This window comes from Coptis chinensis, chromosome 1 (genome assembly GCF_015680905.1).
Source record: "Coptis chinensis isolate HL-2020 chromosome 1, ASM1568090v1, whole genome shotgun sequence".
Classification (NCBI taxonomy): domain Eukaryota; kingdom Viridiplantae; phylum Streptophyta; class Magnoliopsida; order Ranunculales; family Ranunculaceae; genus Coptis; species Coptis chinensis.
In genome coordinates, this window is record NC_141456.1 from 50,589,719 (window position 1) to 50,608,177 (window position 18,459).

The window sequence follows — 18,459 nt, forward strand, 5'->3', positions numbered from 1 at the left end:
GAGAATGAATGACGGATTTATTTTTTTTTTTTTTTTTTTTTTGAGAAGTGGGAGATCAGAGTAGGAGTGGGGATTGAGAGGGAGACGCGGGGAAAAAAAAAGGGAGAAATACCGTCTGTTACCTAGCCCATTGAAATTCGCATAAATGTTAATATTGAAAGAACTTCGGTATTAATGGTAGTTAAGTGGGTATTAATGGTAATTGAAGTGGGTATTAATGGTAGTTAAGTGGCAAAACCGCCGTACATGTCAATATAGAGGGATTTGGTTTTGCCCTGAATTTACATAAAACACCTTTGTCTCGTGTGTTGTAATTGAAGGGTATAAATAGAAATACAAAATTAAATGACGAAATAGTCCTTTTTAAAGACATTGAATAATATTTTTTTGTATTTAATTAGGGGTATTAGGTGGTAGAAAAAAGGCTGGTCTAATTTAAAAGGCCAGGTTAATTATGGTGTATTTTACTAATAGAGATATAGTTTTACATATATATGATTAAGTAAAAATATATTTACATATATTATGTCAGGTGTCAAAAAAATTTCAATCTCAAAAGAGTTAAAAAAAAAGAAGATAAAATGGGAAATAAAAAACGGACCGGATTTTATCTTTTTTTTTTGGAAAATAGGGAAGTTATTTAATGAGACATAAATAAATAAATTGAGAGATTATGTGTTACGGGAGGAGTGGAGGGAGTTTATACTCAACTGGTTTAGAACCAAGGGCTGAGCCTCATTTCTTGCCCGGAGATAAAGCAAATTTCCAATTCGTGGTTCTCACTTCTCACTCCCTCAGTCGCTCACTCCTTTAAACCGCGCATTTTCTCTCTCCAAAAAAATAAAAATAAATGGCGCTGTTTTTCTCGCCACATTCTTCTTCACTTGTAATCCAAAACCCAAAGCCCCCACTCCATAATCTCCCCCGACACCCAAATCTTTCTCTCTCCTTTTCATCCAACTCTTTAATCTCAATTCCTAAACTATCCTCCTCATTTCGCATCAATTCCTCCAGTGACTCAGATTCCGAGTCACCCAAAATAGTAGACGAGTGGGGCGAAAAAACTGAACCCGAACCCGAACCCGAAACTTCTTATACTAAATTTTCTGACGCGGATCCTCCCAAAGACGAAGACGAATGGGGTGAAGGAGGTGGTGGAGTAGAGGAGGTGAAGGAATTTAAGGAGGATGATACTGGAAACGGAACGGCACTTTATGATAAACTTGGTGACTTGAAACGGTGTTTGGTGGACACGTTTTATGGGACTGAACTTGGATTTAATGCTTCACCTGAAGTTAGAGGGGAGGTTTTGGAGTTAGTTAATCAGTTGGAATTGTTTAATCCTACACCTGACACTACTTCCGCACCTGAGCTTGATGGAAATTGGGTTCTACTGTAAGTTTACCTATCCTTCTCTATTTCTTTTGTACGATATGTGAATATATTCTGTTAACTAACTTAACTGCATTTTAGACTAGTAAGTGAATGTGTACATTATTGTAGTAGAAAGTAGTTGTTGATCCTAGAAATGAGTAGGGCGCCTGGAGAAATCGACACTATTGCGACTGGTTATAAAATCCTTGAATGGAAAAAAAAAAAAACCTAACATGCGTAAATAAAGATCCACTTAAATAAAGAATAATAAAGTTCTGACATTTTTTATCGTAAGTAAAAATGCATGTAATTCAACTATAAGCGCTGTACATTCATTAAAACAACTTACATTTAGATGAAAATGTATTCTTCTACAATTATTAAAAAGGGACAAGACATTTTTGTGTTAGGAAGGCCCCAACCTGTATTAAAATCTTAGGTAAACCAGTCCTGCTTTGCCCTACATCTATCGTCTAATTGAGGTATACTATTACTATAATCATGGAAATTTTTCAGGCAGCTAAGTAATCAGCTGCTCGATTAGTCTTTGTAGGGCCCTTGAACAAAAGATACATTCCCCATGTAGATCGGGTATAGCAGCTTTTATGTTCGAACAGTAACTAGGAGCTAGTTCCTTGTTCAGTAGTACATTAACTGCTCTAAGTGATTCAGATGCTTGATTAATTGGAATTAGTTTGAGCGGAGGTTTTGGATTAGTTAATCAATTGGAATTGATTAATCCTACACCTGTCGCTACTTCCGCTGCTTCACTTGATTGAAATTGGGTTTCACTGTAAGTTGACCTTTTCTTTTATGTTGTGGTTTATTTGTAGCGATTAAGGTGTGGGTATAATGGTTACATTATGTAGAATTTGTGTTTTTTGTGCAATGAAATTGTTGATAGTGTTTTGGTAGGATACTTGAAAGTTATGTTAAACATTTTAGCTGCATTTACTTGGAGAAAATAAATTTTGGCACCCTTAGGAACTGTAATTTTATTGACACTTAAGATTCTGATCATTTGTAGTGGTATTCAAAATATATGTGTCGATTGTCAATGTTTTGAGATTTTGTACGATAGTAACGAATTTCAAACAAATATATGACTTCATCAAATGAAATCCAATTTATATATAAGGACATGTCACACCCATTTTAGAGCTTGCAGCTTGTGGAGTACGACTAGTGGCTTAGGAGCGGTAGTCCCAAGTCCTAACTAGTTGGTCATAGCTCAACCCACAACCAATGATACAATATAATCATTCGAGTATGGAAGAATGGAAAAATAAAATGTCATCTGATCATCTCTATGATACTAGATGTGAAATATTGAAAGCCTGAGATACACATTAATATACCCGTGTGTGAGACATACAAAAAAGGTAAAATGAGCACCTATAAACTAATAAAAGTAAATAGAGAATCTGTTGCCATATCCAAAGAGTTGATCAGGTGAGGTAGTCAAAATCTATTACTGGGTAACTTTTTGGAGGTTACTTTAGATGAACCTCAGAGTAGTATTCGATAATCATTGAAGGGTGGATTTGAAAATGCGATAGTTAATAGGATAAGCAGACAACTAGAGATACTCCTAGACCATGCAAGTTTGAAGCATGAATAGGTCAAGCGGTGAATTTGAAACAATGGAAGGCTGTTATTTAGATCACAATTAGCACTGTAGGTTTATTTAGATTTTGTCTGCAGTTTCTCACTGTTATATCAGAAAGAACAAAACAGAAGAAAGAAAATAGAAGCCTGTCTTTCTCCCCACACTAGAAACTGTTGAATGATTTCTCTTGTTGCATAGATCAAAACAATTTCCCAACATTGCATCTTTTTGGTGTAAGCTTTCTGATATTTGGCCTCACAAAGTTGTAATAAAACAAACCTGACAGTGAACCTGTGGTTATCTAGCTGGAAGGCTCTTGTATTGCTTTAATTATTATTATTATTATAACATGGTGTACCAATTATTATAATTATACTTATTGTTACTGTCACTGTCACTGTTATGGTTATTGTTATTGTTATTGTTATTAATATTACATATTAATAATAGCTTATTAATTATTACCTATTATTTACCGGAATACAATGTATTAGAAAGTAGTGTGATGGAGAGGATCGCACTACAACCAAATTACGTCGTAATAAAGCCATCATCTCATTTTCCCAATTGGAGATAGACTTGATGTTGCAGACTATGCAATAATTGGATCTTTGCTTGCCTTTGAAAATCCTCATATTTATCTCTAACCAAATTCCCCAGCAAATGGCATGGGGACTCCCCACATCATATAACCAGCATTAGACAGTCTAGAACCTTTCCAATTTTGAAGAAAGAGACGATCTCCCAAATTCATGAGTAAAAGAACATCTCATAAATGTAGGCCTTCTCATCCTACTTCTCCTTTATTAATGAAATTTCACTTTACCGAGCAATAAACAAAGAAAGGACAACTCATAAAGAGATGTTAGGCGGCTTCCTCGGCCTTGAAGTCCATGTAACACCTATTCACAGTTACAAAGCCTCTTTTCTTTTGATTACCAGTAGTTATTCTGCCCCATCTCAACGACCAAAAGAAAGAATATACTTTTGACGGGAACAACCATATGCGTTTGTGATCTGTCTCATACTTCTACAACCTTATTGCTCATGCAACTTGTACAGGGGTTGTCCTTTCTTGTGGGATTTTCTCTGTGGAAGAGTCTGTCGTAATAATTTTCTTTTTACTTTAAAAGGATTGCTGGCGTCCTGCCTATTTATGAGGTAGGACCGTCCTGCCCATAGAGAGACAAAAATTATGTGACCAGTTAAACTTCAAAGAATTCTAAAACCGGCTTGTTTATTGATTCAACTCAAAATGACTCTGATTCCTTTAGCAAATTCACCATTAACCCCATCTTCCCTCCTCTCCACCACCACCGGTCACTTTCAACACCACCCACAACGGTCGTTGCCACTCCCATTTCTCTCTATTTGTTCTCCCTTTCTTTTTCTTTTCCACACCAGAGCCACTCACCACATGATTGATTTCAAAATTCAAAGAGTGTGGACTGTTGAAGTCTCTTTGTGAGTTTGTGACTTTATGATTGTGAACTTGCCTTCTTTGTTTTTGGGATAATGGGATTGGAAACTCTCCTAAAAGAATACCCATAATGATGAATGGTGATAGTGTAGAGAGATTTAACTCTTTCATATTGTTTCTGGGGTAAAATATGTCTTCTTGAATCTTGATTACATCTATGTATCACTTCAAATTGTTAGTTAGCATCGAATTTTTTGATGCTATGTTGTTATAATCTCAAATTTGTTAATTGTTTGGTGGAATGGAATTGGGGATTCTTTGTTTAGACTAAAATAGTAATAAATATGATGACCGGATTCCGTTGGACGGCAGCCGGTTCAGTGGGTAGCTGTTTTGGAGGTGGATTGCACCTTTGTTCAGAACTTAGAAGGAGATGAATTGACTAGCGAGTCATCCAGGAAAAATTCTTATTTTAATGTTAATTTGTACTGTTGATCTATAATGTTCTTTTGGGTGGAATGATAACTGTGGCTTATTCTCCAATGAATCTTCGTGACCTGATTAAGTCCCCAATTTTTATTATAGGTGTTTTTATTATCTTTAATTAATTATAATTACGGGTAACCCTGGATTTATCTCAGATATACAGCATTTTCTGAGCTCTTGCCTCTACTAGCAGCTGGGACGATACCATTGTTAAAGATTAAAAGCATTTGTCAATCTATTGATACAAAAAACCTCAAAATTGAAAACTCTACGACACTGTCCAGTCCTTTTGCCACGTTCTCCTTTAGTGCATCTGCTACTTTTGAAGTTCGAAGTTCTTCTAGGATACAGGTACCATCACTTCTTGTTATTTACTTGTCTGTGTTAATGGAGGTATGGAGGTATGTTGCTCAAAGGTCATATCAAGATTATTAAAACTACTCTTTGGAAGATGAATTATGGAATGGTTCAAGTCTTCAGCGAACTTCCAGCTAGAAGCCTCATTATTTGAATTTATTTTGTCAAGTCAATTTTTGGAAGTTTGCAGGAGAAAAAAGTTTCCTCCCAAGCATTTATGAGCAAGGTGTTCTCCCGAGTCCTAACATTGAAAAGAAACAAAGAAAGTGAACTCACATCTTGACACGAGTGACTTTTCTTTAGGCAACTCTTTTTCATTGTATATCTTGGTCAGTAAGTCAAAATTTGATATGCTATTTGATTGTTTTGTATCGTTTCTTTCATAAAATCTTTTTTTGAATTTCAATTTTTGTGCATCATCTATTTAACTTAAATGGTTTAGGATTGTCTTCAAATTTGTTTCTGTTTTTTCCGAATTTCCATTTTATTTTTAGTATTACTATTATTTTATTTTATTTTGTTTTTGTTGTTGTTGTTGTTGTTGTTGTTGTTGTTGTTTTGTTGTTGTTGTTGTTGTTGTTTAGATTCACCTATGCTAGATTAATTTACGTGTAACCAACTTTATTTGGTTATTTGTATGTAGGTTAAATTCGAGGAAGGAATCTTCAGCCCTCCTGAGATATCATCGAGTCTCTCTCTCCCAGAAAATTTGGATATTTTTGGGCAAAGGATTGACTTGTCCCCAGTCCAAAGATCTTTCAACCCTCTGCAAGATACTTTGGCAAATATTTCACGTGTTGTATCTGGTCAGCCACCTCTTAAGGTTCGCATTCCAGGGGAGAGGAGCAGCTCCTGGCTGTTAACAACTTACCTGGATAATGATTTCAGGATCTCAAGAGGTGATGGTGGCTTGTTCATTCTTGCCAAAGAGGGCAGCCCTCTTCTAGATCAGTAGATAGTATCCACTGAGGCTCACGCGGTTGTACATTTCCGTACATCTTGAGTCACTTAAAATGCTAATGCTGTTTTCAACTTTTAGAGGAAGTCTTGGGATCTAGACCTAGTCTGCCCGTTCAGATTTATGGACTTTCAGGTTATCTCATGGAAAAGGTTGTCGGTGCTGTTGGTTATTATATCATGTACATCAGTTGATAATAAGCATAAAAACGTATTTCGCCAAAATTTCTGAAATTTTTATTTTTTGAAGGAATACGGAACAGTGCAAAATTTTGGACTGGCGTATAAACTGTAGAAAAGATTATCAACATAACGACAGATGTATGGGCCAAAGTTCATTTTTACTTGTTAGGCGTATGAAATTTTGAACATGGAAATGGTAAAAGTAATATATATATATATATATACTAGTGTCATGCACGTGTGATTCACGTGTTAACATTGGTGAGAAATTCAAAGAAAAAGACGGCTTAGCATTATCACAGGACAAACGACAAAGAGGGAAACACAAGAAAGAAGTATGAGCAAGAAGATGAAAGGTTGTATTACCAATTTAGATATAAATCTTAAATAATATAGTATTTGCATTTTATGAAGAGGTGTTGGAGCCTTGGAGGTACTTAAGTAGAGGAGCATCTCCATCGTCAAAGCATTCACTATAAGTAGCAAGATGAATTTGATGGTACTTCAATATTTACTGAGACTCTCACACAACTTCTGTAAGCTAGCATGGCCTTGCTCTCCAAGACAACAATTGATGTAGGAATAACCCCTTTTGTATCTGTAATCTTGCAGCCATCCTTCATACACCCATGAATAGCACTTCTGCAGTTATGCATATAAAGACAACAATAGAAAACAAAGTTATTGCATGAAGTGGATGTGTACATAGAAAAAATGAATAATTAAGTAGAAAAGATAATGACCGCACTTACATATAACAACTGATCATCGAATGGGAAAGATAATGTTTACTGCCACAATAGCACATGAAAATGTAGAGTGCTTCGAAATATTCACCTACGCAGAACTTCCCTGTAGACAACATTGCGTGTGTAAATGCACTGTCTACCGTTCAGATGTCCATTTTTCACCAAATATCTTGGTGTTTTTCTTTGACACCACTCTCGTCAGAGCAACATAAAGTTGCTCATGAGTGAAAATGTGATCAGGCGGGTAGATTCCAATGTGCGGCATTGTCTGACCTTGGGATTTGTTTATAGTAAAATCGAAACTCAGACGTACTGGAAATTGCTTTCTCGTAAGTACAAAAGGAATTCGAGAATATTCGAAAGATTTGAGAGGTATTCGAGGCAAGAAAGTCGTTGAACTTGAAAAGTTTCCACTGACGATTTCAACAAATATAAAGTTTGAGTAGAAACCTCGACACAACAATCTTGTACCATTGCATAGTCCTTTACCCGGATTAATACACGTACACTATCCTTATTTACAATGTCTATTAAGTTGGAATGATTTATCAGACAACAAGTACTTGCATTGAACATATTGAACATATTGGGGGTTTTTCAATAAATAACCATATTGGGACCTTTTCAACATATATTATTGGATCTATAGGGGCTAACTGTACTTTCTCAAGTAGTCAAGTAAAAAAACACCATATAGAATGTGGAAAGGTATAGTTTAGAGAATACCCACCTGCCGAGAAAAGTGGAATCTCGGAAACTAGGATGTACAGGATTAGTCCAGCAATCCATACATAAACTTCAGGACCATATTTCTGTTTCACGACTTCTACAACCATATAGTAAGGACTTCTGACTATATAATTCTGTTTTAGGACAGTAAGGACTTCCAATTATTTCGGTTAACAACTCGCCTATAAGAAATTAGGTTTCTTATATAGTGGTATAATAACCTGCATATGCTCATAGTACATAGTTACTTTATAATATTATTTCTAGAAATTCAAGGACATAGAAAATACGTACCAGGACAGATGTACCTTGATGGAACACTCTGTTTCCAGTAAGCTAAATGGACTTACTTTATAACAACAACACTGTTCTTCAGTCATATTTTCACGTCGGTTTCTCTTTCTTTGTCGCTGCTGCTCTCGACGATCATGAATTGCATTGTCATTAAGTAATAATAATGAGCTCTCTTGGGTAGAGTTCTCCATTTTGAATGCACCTGAATTATACGGTGGTCAAAAGATCACATACAACTTGATCAGTAAATACAAACACCACTAAAATTATATCCAAACTAACTATTATAAAAATTAGTGAATATAAACAACACTAAAATCATAAATCTTACCATTTTCTCAAATATCTAACAGAAGACTTGGAGTCAGTCTATAGAAAGTGCAGGTATATAGAAAAACAAATATTCTTAAGATATGCTGGGGGGAAATCACATATTAAGGTGTGTCTTCCAATGGGGTCCTTTAGTGGGGCGATAGGGTGCGAGATAACTTAAGCTAATTCAATGCTTCGGTACTCCTCTAGTTTGCCGCTTTTAGCTAAAACCAAATTTAGAAAAAACTCTTATCCTCTTCATCTTCAATAAACCTTCCTCTTTAGGTAAAATCCTCCACTGCTTAACAGTGAGAGTTCTGGAAGGCGGGTAAAATCAAAAGCTTTTGGGTTAAATCCTTCGCTGAACACAGTATGAGTTCCAAAAGCTTGAAACTGGTATTTCTTCTCTTCATCCACATTTCTCAGGTTCTATTACCTATAAGGTGAAATCCCACACTGATATACAGTGCGTGTTCTGACTAGGCATACTAACATGGACCTATACGAATTTGAGAAAACCTATCAGATGTCGACTATCACAATGTCACATCATAATTCGTCATCCCTCTCTGAGAAGGGAGCTGACGCAGCTCAAGCAGAGAATACGAGAGTTTCTTACGCGGATGCCGCAAAGCTCCATATTAGGCAACCGGTGGAATTCCAGGAACTACCAATCCCTGAAAAGATGGGGGATTATCCAGCAATCACTATCCCAGAGAAGGCTCTTGAAAAAGGGTTGACATTTTGCAAGCATTGTTTAGTGGGAAGGATAGATTTGAAAAAAGTGTCGCTGGAGAGAGTGAGAGTCATTGCATCACAAATTTGGAATCCATCAGGAGAATGGTTGATCACACCCATCGGGAAAGGTTTTCTGTTTCTCCGATTTTCGAATGCAGAGGATCTAAATAGAGTTTGGGCGAAAGGCTCGTGGGACTTTGACAAAATGCCTATGAGAATCAGTCAATGGACTACAAACTTCAATCCCGACAATCAAAAGCAATCCCATGGTTTGGTTTGGATTAGATTGCCTGGACTTGGTCAGGAATACTGGGAGCCAGAGGCTCTGATGTCCATAGCTCAGGGAGTGGGGTATCCTATGCAAATAGATGAGAAAACCCTCAACAGAGAGTATGGATACTATGCCAATATATTGGTTGATGTGGACCTATCCGAACCGCTGCCGGATCAAATTTATGTAAGGACGAAGTTTACCAACTTCTGGCAAACTGTCGAGGTGGGCAAACTACCAAAAATGTGCACACATTGCAAAGTAGTGGGACATTTGGTAACTGAATGCCGGAGGCTTAGAAACGATATGAGGCACAATATAAACAATGGAAACAAGGATAAGGAGGGAGTAGTGGATGTCATCCTCTCCTCATTGGAACCGGTGGGAGAAAAAAGACGAAGAAGACACGGAAAGAAAAAGAACTCTGGAGAGACCAGCAAGCAAGGGGAGTCTTTGTGGAAAGTGAAAAGCAAGGACAAGCCCAAGGAAGTTCAGACGCAAAACCGGTTCGAGGGGCTTGAATTGGATGAGATACACACAGTGGAGGACAACGATCACACTGTGGCTCCCAATGAGGACCTCACAGCAGGGAAATATACGGAGAATAACATGGGGAAAGCAGTGGCGCTATCCAGTGCAGAGAAGCTCGCTACAGCAGACAATATCGTTTCTGTGGAGAGGCTATCATATGCAGCAGCTGCAAAGGAGCTGTTACCAGCTGAAGAAGGTAACACAACATCGAAAGGTGATGCAGAGGGAGCAAAAGAGCAGTCCACAGCAGTGAATCTTTCCCTAGAGGGGATCCCTGAGAACCACATTGGAGGCGTGATGGAGACTTCTTATACTGAGGGTGAGAAAGTGATTTCAGCTGGGGCGAAGTCAATGGATGGGTATGATCAGGCAGGATGTAGAACTGAGAAACCAGTGAAGGATGTGCTAGGTCACCCAGCAACAGGTGAGATGACCGATAAGGAAAGGACTGAAACAGAGGCTCCGCTGGAAGAGTCCAGTGTGGCAAGAGGGATGGAAAGCAGGGCAGATAATGGGGCTAAGGTTTCAAAAGTAGGGGGGATGCCAGCATCGCTCCAGCATAAAGAGCCTCCATCTATCTTAGCGCCCAATTTTCGTACAAATATTGCAGAGGCTGTCGGATTACAAGTGGTGAACACCAAGGCTATGGGCGAGAGTTTTGCTCCTCTGCCGGCACATGGACCTACCTCCACCATAGTGTCTAACTTCACCCATGAAGAGGCTGTTGAGGAAAACTCTTTTACAGAGGATTGGGTTGTAAAATGGAGCGCTGAGCCGCATCAAAGAGTGGTTAACATAACTGCTCAGCAGGAGGAGCGCAAAGCAGATGAGGGTTCGAATGACAGAGGATTTGACTCAGAATCATCGACATCGACAGGACATGTTGAGAATACATCCTTGGGTGACGGAAACAGATCCAAATTAATAGATGAGGCAAATTCACTGTTGAGATCAGTTAATTGGGCTGACTTAGCGGATGATGAGAATGAAGAGCCCGGGGAAGAGCAATGGCAGACGATAGTTAAGAAAAAGAATAAGCCGAAATGGATGTTGCAGGAGTACTCTCCTCCATCCACAAGGGCGAGAAAAAATAACTCTGCATAATCAATGACGAACGTCCTATTCTAGAATGTTCGCGGAATGAGAATAACATCTCCTAAGTTATACTTAGAAGACATCATCCAGAAGCACAAGCCAGACTTGATCGGTTTGGCAGAGCCTCTTATAGCACCCACTGTTACTCCTTCATGGCTGATTAACAGGGGATACAGTAATAATTTTGCGCATAACCACTCGGAGAGCAAAATAGGAAATATCTGGGTTTTTTGGAAGAATGACATGGCAGTGAATGTGGTTGTCATTAATGAACAGCATATAACTGTAAATTTGAATCAGCGCTTCATTTCATTTGTACATGCCAAATGCTTCTATATACAAAGACGAGCCTTATGGGAAGAACTTGGGGTTGTTGGTGCACTAAACACTCCCTGGCTTGTTATTGGCGACTTCAACTCCATCACCACAAGAACTGAGAAGAAAGGTGGAAGGTATCCGAACCAAAGAGCAATGAATGAGTTCGTGGATTTCATTAACAACAATGCTCTTTTGGACCGCGGCTACTCGGGACATAGATTCTCCTGGTGCAATAGGCAAATAGGGAAGAAGCGGATTTTGGCAAAGATAGACAGAGCTCTTGTATGCAACAGCTGGCTGATAGAAAATCCTAATTGGAGATGCAAGATAATGCAACGCAAGTTCTCTGACCACTCTCCAGTAATGGGATGGTGTCACAAAAACACTAAGCCGGAAAATGTGCCATTTCGGTTTAGAAAGATCTAGCTTGAGCACAATCAGTTTATGAATATGGTAAAGTTAAGCTGGAGTGAGCCAATGTGTGATGGCCCAATTCGTCTTGTCATGCGTAAGCTCAAAAGACTCAAGGGTACTCTAAAGGCCTGGCATAAAGATACATTCAGGGCACTAGAGATAAAATTAAACGCAGCAACCAAATCCCTCAAAGACATCCAAAAACAGCAAGAGCAGGAGACCTTTGATGTCTAGCTGCACTTACAAGAAATGGAAACGGAGAAACTCATCTCAAACCTCATGCACACGGAAGCCACTATGTGGAAACAAAGAGCAAGCATCAAAGAGGAGCTTGAAGGGGATAGAAACTCGGCCTATTTCCAGGCTAAAGCACGAATGCGGCAGTCCAAATATTTTATTGAGGAGATCAAGACAGCTGAAGGTACTATCTTGCATGATCAAGGCCTTATCAAGGAGTACATGGTGCAAGCCTACAAAGCCAAGTTTGAGGCCATACCGGTACTGCAAAACCAGGAGCTTCTGAAACTCATTCCACAAGCGGTTACAGATCAGCAAAATGAAATGCTCATAGTTATACCTAGCAGGATAGAAATAACAGACACAGTCATGGGTATGGATCCACAAAGCTCCCCAGGTCCGGACGGCTTTCAAGGCATGTTCTACCAGAATTGTTGGAGCATTGTGAGCACTGATGTTTGTCGAGCCATTATATCATTCTTCACTGATCACATCATCCCGCAAGGAATGAACGCAAAATTTTCTGGTGCTGATTCGCGCACACAAACGCCGGGAGATTGGTCAAGATAGGCCCCTATGTTTAAGTAACTTCCTTTTTTTAAGATTGTTACTAAAATTTTGGCTAACCGGCTAACCTCTATTGTCATTAACATCATCCGCTGAGCAACATGGTTTTTTTGAGGGGAGAAACGAGGAAGTACGGCAATTGCAATGGCCTCGAACTCATTAATGATATGCATATAAAAAGATGGGGTGGGAATGCGGTCATCAAATTGGACATATCTCAAGCATTTGATTCTCTAAGCCGGATTTCCTTCTTATGGTCTTTGGAGAGCTTTGGATTCACCCCAAAGTTCCGCAATATGATCAAGGCCATTCTCGCCAGCCTTGATCTCTATTTTGATAAACGGTGGACCATGTGGATTCTTTGGCAATCGGCAGGGTCTTCGGCAAGGAGACCCTCTATCCCCGCTTCTTTTTGCTATTGCGGAGGATATTCTTAGCAGAAGCGTAGTGAGACTGCAAACTTCAGGCAAAACCATCCCTATGGCTTTTGTTGGGAATACATATTCTCCATCACATCTGCTGTTTGCGGACGACATCATCCTTTTTGCAAATGGAAGCTTAAAAGGACTCAGATACTTGAGAAATTGCCTCAATGACTACCAACTAGCGGCTGGACAGCTCATAAACAAGGAAAAAAGTAAGTTGTTCCTCGGAAGCATGACAGCCACCAAAAGAAGAAAGGTGGAAGCAATTTTTGACATGAAGGAAGGCTCCTTGCCTGAAGTATACCTGGGGGTCCCGTTATTCAAAGGTCGTGTCACTCAATCCAGCATGCAAATCCTAGTTGACAAGATCAAAAAGAGAGGAAGTGGATGGGCAGGAAAGTTACTTTCTTTTCAGGGGAGAGTGGTCCTTGCGGTCTATCTTGATACGGCATACCGATACCAACAACATGGGAATCTACAAATGGCTGAGACAAAGCATAAAGGAAGGGGAAAAAGCCATCAGAAACTTCATATGGTTTGGAAACCCAGCAGTAAGAAAGACTATCACGCTAAAATGGGCGAAAGTGTGTAAGCCAAAGGCAGAAGGGGGACTAGGCCTTAGACCCCTGAAGGAGTTGAACCTTGCACTGCTCATGAAACTGGCATGACAAATGATCACGACGGACAACCAGTGGTCGCAGTATATGGTGCAGAAATACAAATTGAAGCACGGAAGGTGGTTGGCTAGCCACAAATGCTCATCCATTTGGAAAGGGCTGAAATGGGCGCTGGAAGAAATGAAAGGGCACATGGGCTGGTCTATTGGATCGGGTAGCTCTCTAGACGTCTGGAGAGATGATTGGGCTGGTCCAAACTCGGCAATAGCCCTGCATCCACATTTCGACTGGAGCAATCATTCTTCAAAAGTTCGAGACTTGATAGTGAACAATCAATGGAGCTTTCCTGATAGTTTGATCGATGTTTTCGCTCTTCTAGGGATGGATCTCAACTCTCTGCTGCCTCCAAGTACCGAAATTGAGGATAGTAGAATATGGAAACCGGATAAGGAAGGCAAATTCTCGGTGTCCTCTGCCTTCGACACCATCAGAGAGAAGGGGGCAGCTGTTTGGTGGGGTACAATCATTTGGAACAGCTATGTGCACCCCAGGACAGCTGGTATAACATGGAAAATACTGCAAAGAATCATCCTGACTGATGATAAGGTGAAGAGTAAATGCATTCCGATTGTTTCCAGGTGTGATGGATGCAAAGAAGAGGAGGAGTTACGACCATTTGTTATGGAGCTGTCCCACCACTCGAGCACTTTGGGAATGGATTCTTCATTTATTTCATTTGAATCCGCAATTAGTAGCAGGAGAGGTAGACATAAAGGGACTTTTCAAAGCAAAAAGACTTGCAAAGTCCTTTGATCAGAGAGTTGTGGACTGCGGCAGTTCTAAGCATGCTAGTAGCTATTTGGAAGATGAGAAATTGTCAAAGATACAATGACGCAAGATTCAGCTCCGGACACATAAAGAACCAGGTAAGGAAGGGCATTCAAGTCACTGGGCGTCTGTCTATGAGCTACATGTACAACACTGCTGCCAAACTTGCTATTCTACACTCATTAGATATCGAATGCAAGCCAAAGCCGTGCAGTGCAGTTCAACAGGTCAGCTGGTACCCGCCTGAACAAGGAGAAATTAAAATCAATTGTGATGGATGTTCACTTGGAAATCCGGGAAGAGGAGGCGCTGGTTTAACATTCAGAGATTACCAATCCAACTTACTTGGAATTCAGGCACAAGGTCTCGGGGTGGTCACCAATTATGAGGCAGAAAACATTGCGATTGTATTAGCAGCAGAAATAGCAATTGCGCATGGATGGAGGGTAATATGGATAGAAACTGACTCCCAATCGGTTGCTCAATCTTTTGCAAATGGTCACATTTCATGGAAACTGAAGACTAGATGGGAAAGAGCCACTCAAAACTTGATATCCTACAGGATAACACATAGTTGGAGAGAAGCTAACTTTAGTGCGGACTCGGCAGCAAAGCATGGGGCGACTCTGGATTTAGATGCATCGGAATGGAGTGCATCACGACCATCTTTTGTACCCAAAATTGAGAGTCCTGATCAGGTGTACTTTAGATTTAGCTAGAGTATGTTCACTCCTTTTGCAATATGGTGGGATCCTTGTATGTAACTTGTTAAGGTTGACTCATCATGTAACCTTATATTAATATTAATATATTCACATTTTGCCTGCAAAAAAAAAAAGATATGCTGGAAACTCGCGACGCTGAAAATTAAGATGAATGAGGCAGAGACTAACACATATATACTATCAACATGAACAAACCATTTGATATTTTTCTTTTACATGAACAACTAGTTTTTATACAACAATTGTTAACCTACTAAGTAGTAGCACACCTAAAATGGTGCAGGTCTTGGGAAACCTCCAATAAATCTGAATATGTTGATGATTTTGTAGCTGTAAGCAACTTATTCACTTTTAATTACTCTGACGGTTTGCTTCTAAATAACATTAGTTAGACCATAATAAATAAAACCATATATGAAGTATCATGTAGCTCTACATAATACTAAACTTAAGAATCAATTCTTCATATAAGTGGTTTCGAAGCTGCCTCACATAAGGCCATTTATGTCATCTTTCTCGCCAACCATAATGCAGTGATAATTATCAAAGAGCAATAACTTCCTCTCAACATTCTAAGAGCAATAGAATCTTACCTCATAACAAAAGGGAATTGATGCTGGAAGTCACAAACACACTAAAACGAATTTGTTGTGAACCAGACAGGTGGCGGCGTAATTGACTTGGAACCACATTGGAAAAATCTTTCAATAACATCATTCGTCAAATCATATACTCCCAATTCATTCATCAAACATGATGCTGAATTGTTCCCAAGTGCAGTGTTCTTTGCAGCTTGCTAAGTCTAAAGTGGAAAGCAAGAACAAATCATTATATAAGCCACAAACATTGCATAATCTTTACCTATATCGTGAACATAGTCTCTATTTATATGGTTAACCTCCACCCATATAAACACCAATATCCCATACAGAAACACCAATACTAGGAAGTTTGGTAATCCGTGGAAGATAAATATTTACTTTAGAAAAAGGGAGATAATTCATAAGCATAGTTAACATGAGTATAGTGTTCTAATGAACAAATTCCTGTGTCACACACATGAGCGCATAGTAGTGTTATGTTCTTATGTATCTATTTCGGTGCTATGTCACAATGCTTCCCATGTTTTCCCTCTGCAAAAGGAGTTGACACACATGGCTTCTATGGAAATTAATTATTCTCAGAGACAAAGACACACTTCGGTCGCAGAGTATTGGCATATGCCATGTACCATTTCAGTTGTGCAGTGGTTAACACAGGAGCAAGGGCATATTCATGTTTATATGGACACTCACAATCTGGTGACTGACGATCTCTTTGATCATCTGACTTATCAATCATAATGTATACCAATTAATGTATAGTAAAATAATGATACAACACGGTATAGTAAAAAACAATGATACAGTGCAGTGGGTGTGGTTCATTGCGTTGTACCTGGTTAATGATCGATGAGCACCTTAAATTCAACTATGAAGATCAACATTTACACATTGTTCATGTGGGAAGCTCTATATAGAAAATTGATGTGAACATGTAAGCTCCCCAAGCAACCTTGATCATATACATTCACAGTTCAGTTAGTAACATCTATTATTAGTGAATGGAGTAACAGCAATAAAAACCCATTAAGAAAAAAAAATGAGAAAAAAATAGGAAATATGGAAGCAAGACTTTCGTATATACAAAGTCTATTTCAGACATTTCGTAAAACATATTGTTTTTTATTTTTGTACAAAATTACAATTGATACAAATATGATTAAAGTGAGAGAGCTAGAACATACCTTTTTTAATTATTAAAGCCCCATGAAACATCAATATCTCATCATCAGGATAATAATATCCATACCCCTTTCACACGTTTCCAGTTTACTGCATAAAACCCAAAATCACTTTGGTCCAAGATACAAAATATCTTCCATGCATTTCGTCAAACATGTTGAGACAACAATCCGAAAATCCACATTTCCAGTACAGAAACACTCAAATGGTTTTTGGAAAAAAAACATGCTTTTAGAAAACCCAGATTCGATAAGAAAACAAACCTTTTGTCTCCCTGCCAAAATAAATTAACACATTAGCAATGCAGCAACCTTGAATTGGTTCTTGGTGCCAAAGTTTAAAATCTTGTCACTCACTTATCAGATAGTTTCTGATACTTTTAACATGCGATTAACAAAGATTTCCATTGCTATTTATCTTACACAATCTTATGAATATTCTTTTATGTGTAAACAGTCGCGGTGAGGGATCAAAGAATGAAAAAAGAGCAAAAGCCGGAGACAAAGAAGGAGAGGAATATTCTAGAAATGTCGAGATAATATATTTAGATACTACAAAGACGAAAATACCCCCACAATAGATAGAGAAAAGACTAAATTGCCCCTGTGACGTACGGTAAAAATACTGTTCATCACACCAGATTTTTATATATATACTAGCCTCTTTGTACGTGTCTCCGCCACGTTAACAATATCTGATTTGATTTTATTTGATTTTATTTTTCATTAATTTCTAGATGTGAAACTACTATTTTATCCCTGCAAAAGACAAAATAAAAAAATAAAACAAAAAAATGGCATGAGCTGTAATATTAGTGTTTGGAAAGGGACAAAATTGGAAAAACAAAATTAATGGCGTGATGAATTCACTGTTGAAGCCCTCGTTTTCTTTAAAGAAGTTAGATATATATATATATATATATATATATCGGTTTTATCTAGAAGTATATCTTATAGTGACACTCTTATCTCACACTTTTCTTACGGTCCCTTGGATCTCTTCTCTAGATCATCGATCTAGATCTAATTGATCAAAAATCACGAAATTTCAAAATTTCAAACTATTTCAAAAACAAAAAAACGAAAAAACGCAAAATTTGTTTTCTTCTTCATCTCGGTCTTCTTCTTCTCCAAAACCCAAACCCTCTCAGCTCGCATTACAAACAATCGAAACTTTCAGCTCATTGGAGTTAACTCGTGTTTTAGTTAACAATTTTGTTCGTATCAAGTAAACAAAATTAGAACATTATGAACGAATGTGAACAACGAGATGGGAACTCATCGAGTCATCATTGGATTCAAGGTAAGTTAAATGCATCTTACTTGTTGGTTTTGATTCATGTGCAAAGTTGAAGGCTCTGTTTTCTGTTTTAGATGTTTTAAAGTAGATAAAATCGTGAGCCAATGTGCCTCTAAACTCTTTCAGGAGTCTAACCTGGG

At 38.4% G+C, this 18,459-nt stretch overlaps 1 protein-coding gene and 1 long non-coding RNA gene across 3 annotated transcripts; one reads left to right on the forward strand and one right to left on the reverse strand.

The window, feature by feature from the left end:
• Positions 1-622: 622 nt before the first annotated feature.
• LOC147524436 (Plastid-lipid associated protein PAP / fibrillin family protein) lies at positions 623-6,428 on the forward strand. Its single transcript, XM_086603187.1, has 3 exons — positions 623-1,395; positions 5,045-5,240; positions 5,890-6,428. Exons 1-3 carry the CDS (start codon positions 851-853, stop codon positions 6,199-6,201), a joined length of 1,053 nt encoding a protein of 350 aa, XP_086459313.1. The 5' UTR covers positions 623-850; the 3' UTR covers positions 6,202-6,428.
• Positions 6,429-6,580: 152 nt separating this feature from the next.
• Positions 6,581-17,557, reverse strand: LOC147524437 (uncharacterized). Of its 2 annotated transcripts, none has more exons than XR_015219420.1 (7): positions 17,284-17,557; positions 17,023-17,110; positions 16,674-16,790; positions 15,830-16,038; positions 8,159-8,360; positions 7,139-7,238; positions 6,581-7,028 (listed from the first exon to the last, which is right to left on the reverse strand). It is a non-coding gene; the product is annotated as an uncharacterized LOC147524437 (long non-coding RNA). The 2 variants fall into 2 exon arrangements; XR_015219421.1 differs by having other exon boundaries at positions 6,725-7,028; positions 8,215-8,360.
• Positions 17,558-18,459: the final 902 nt, after the last annotated feature.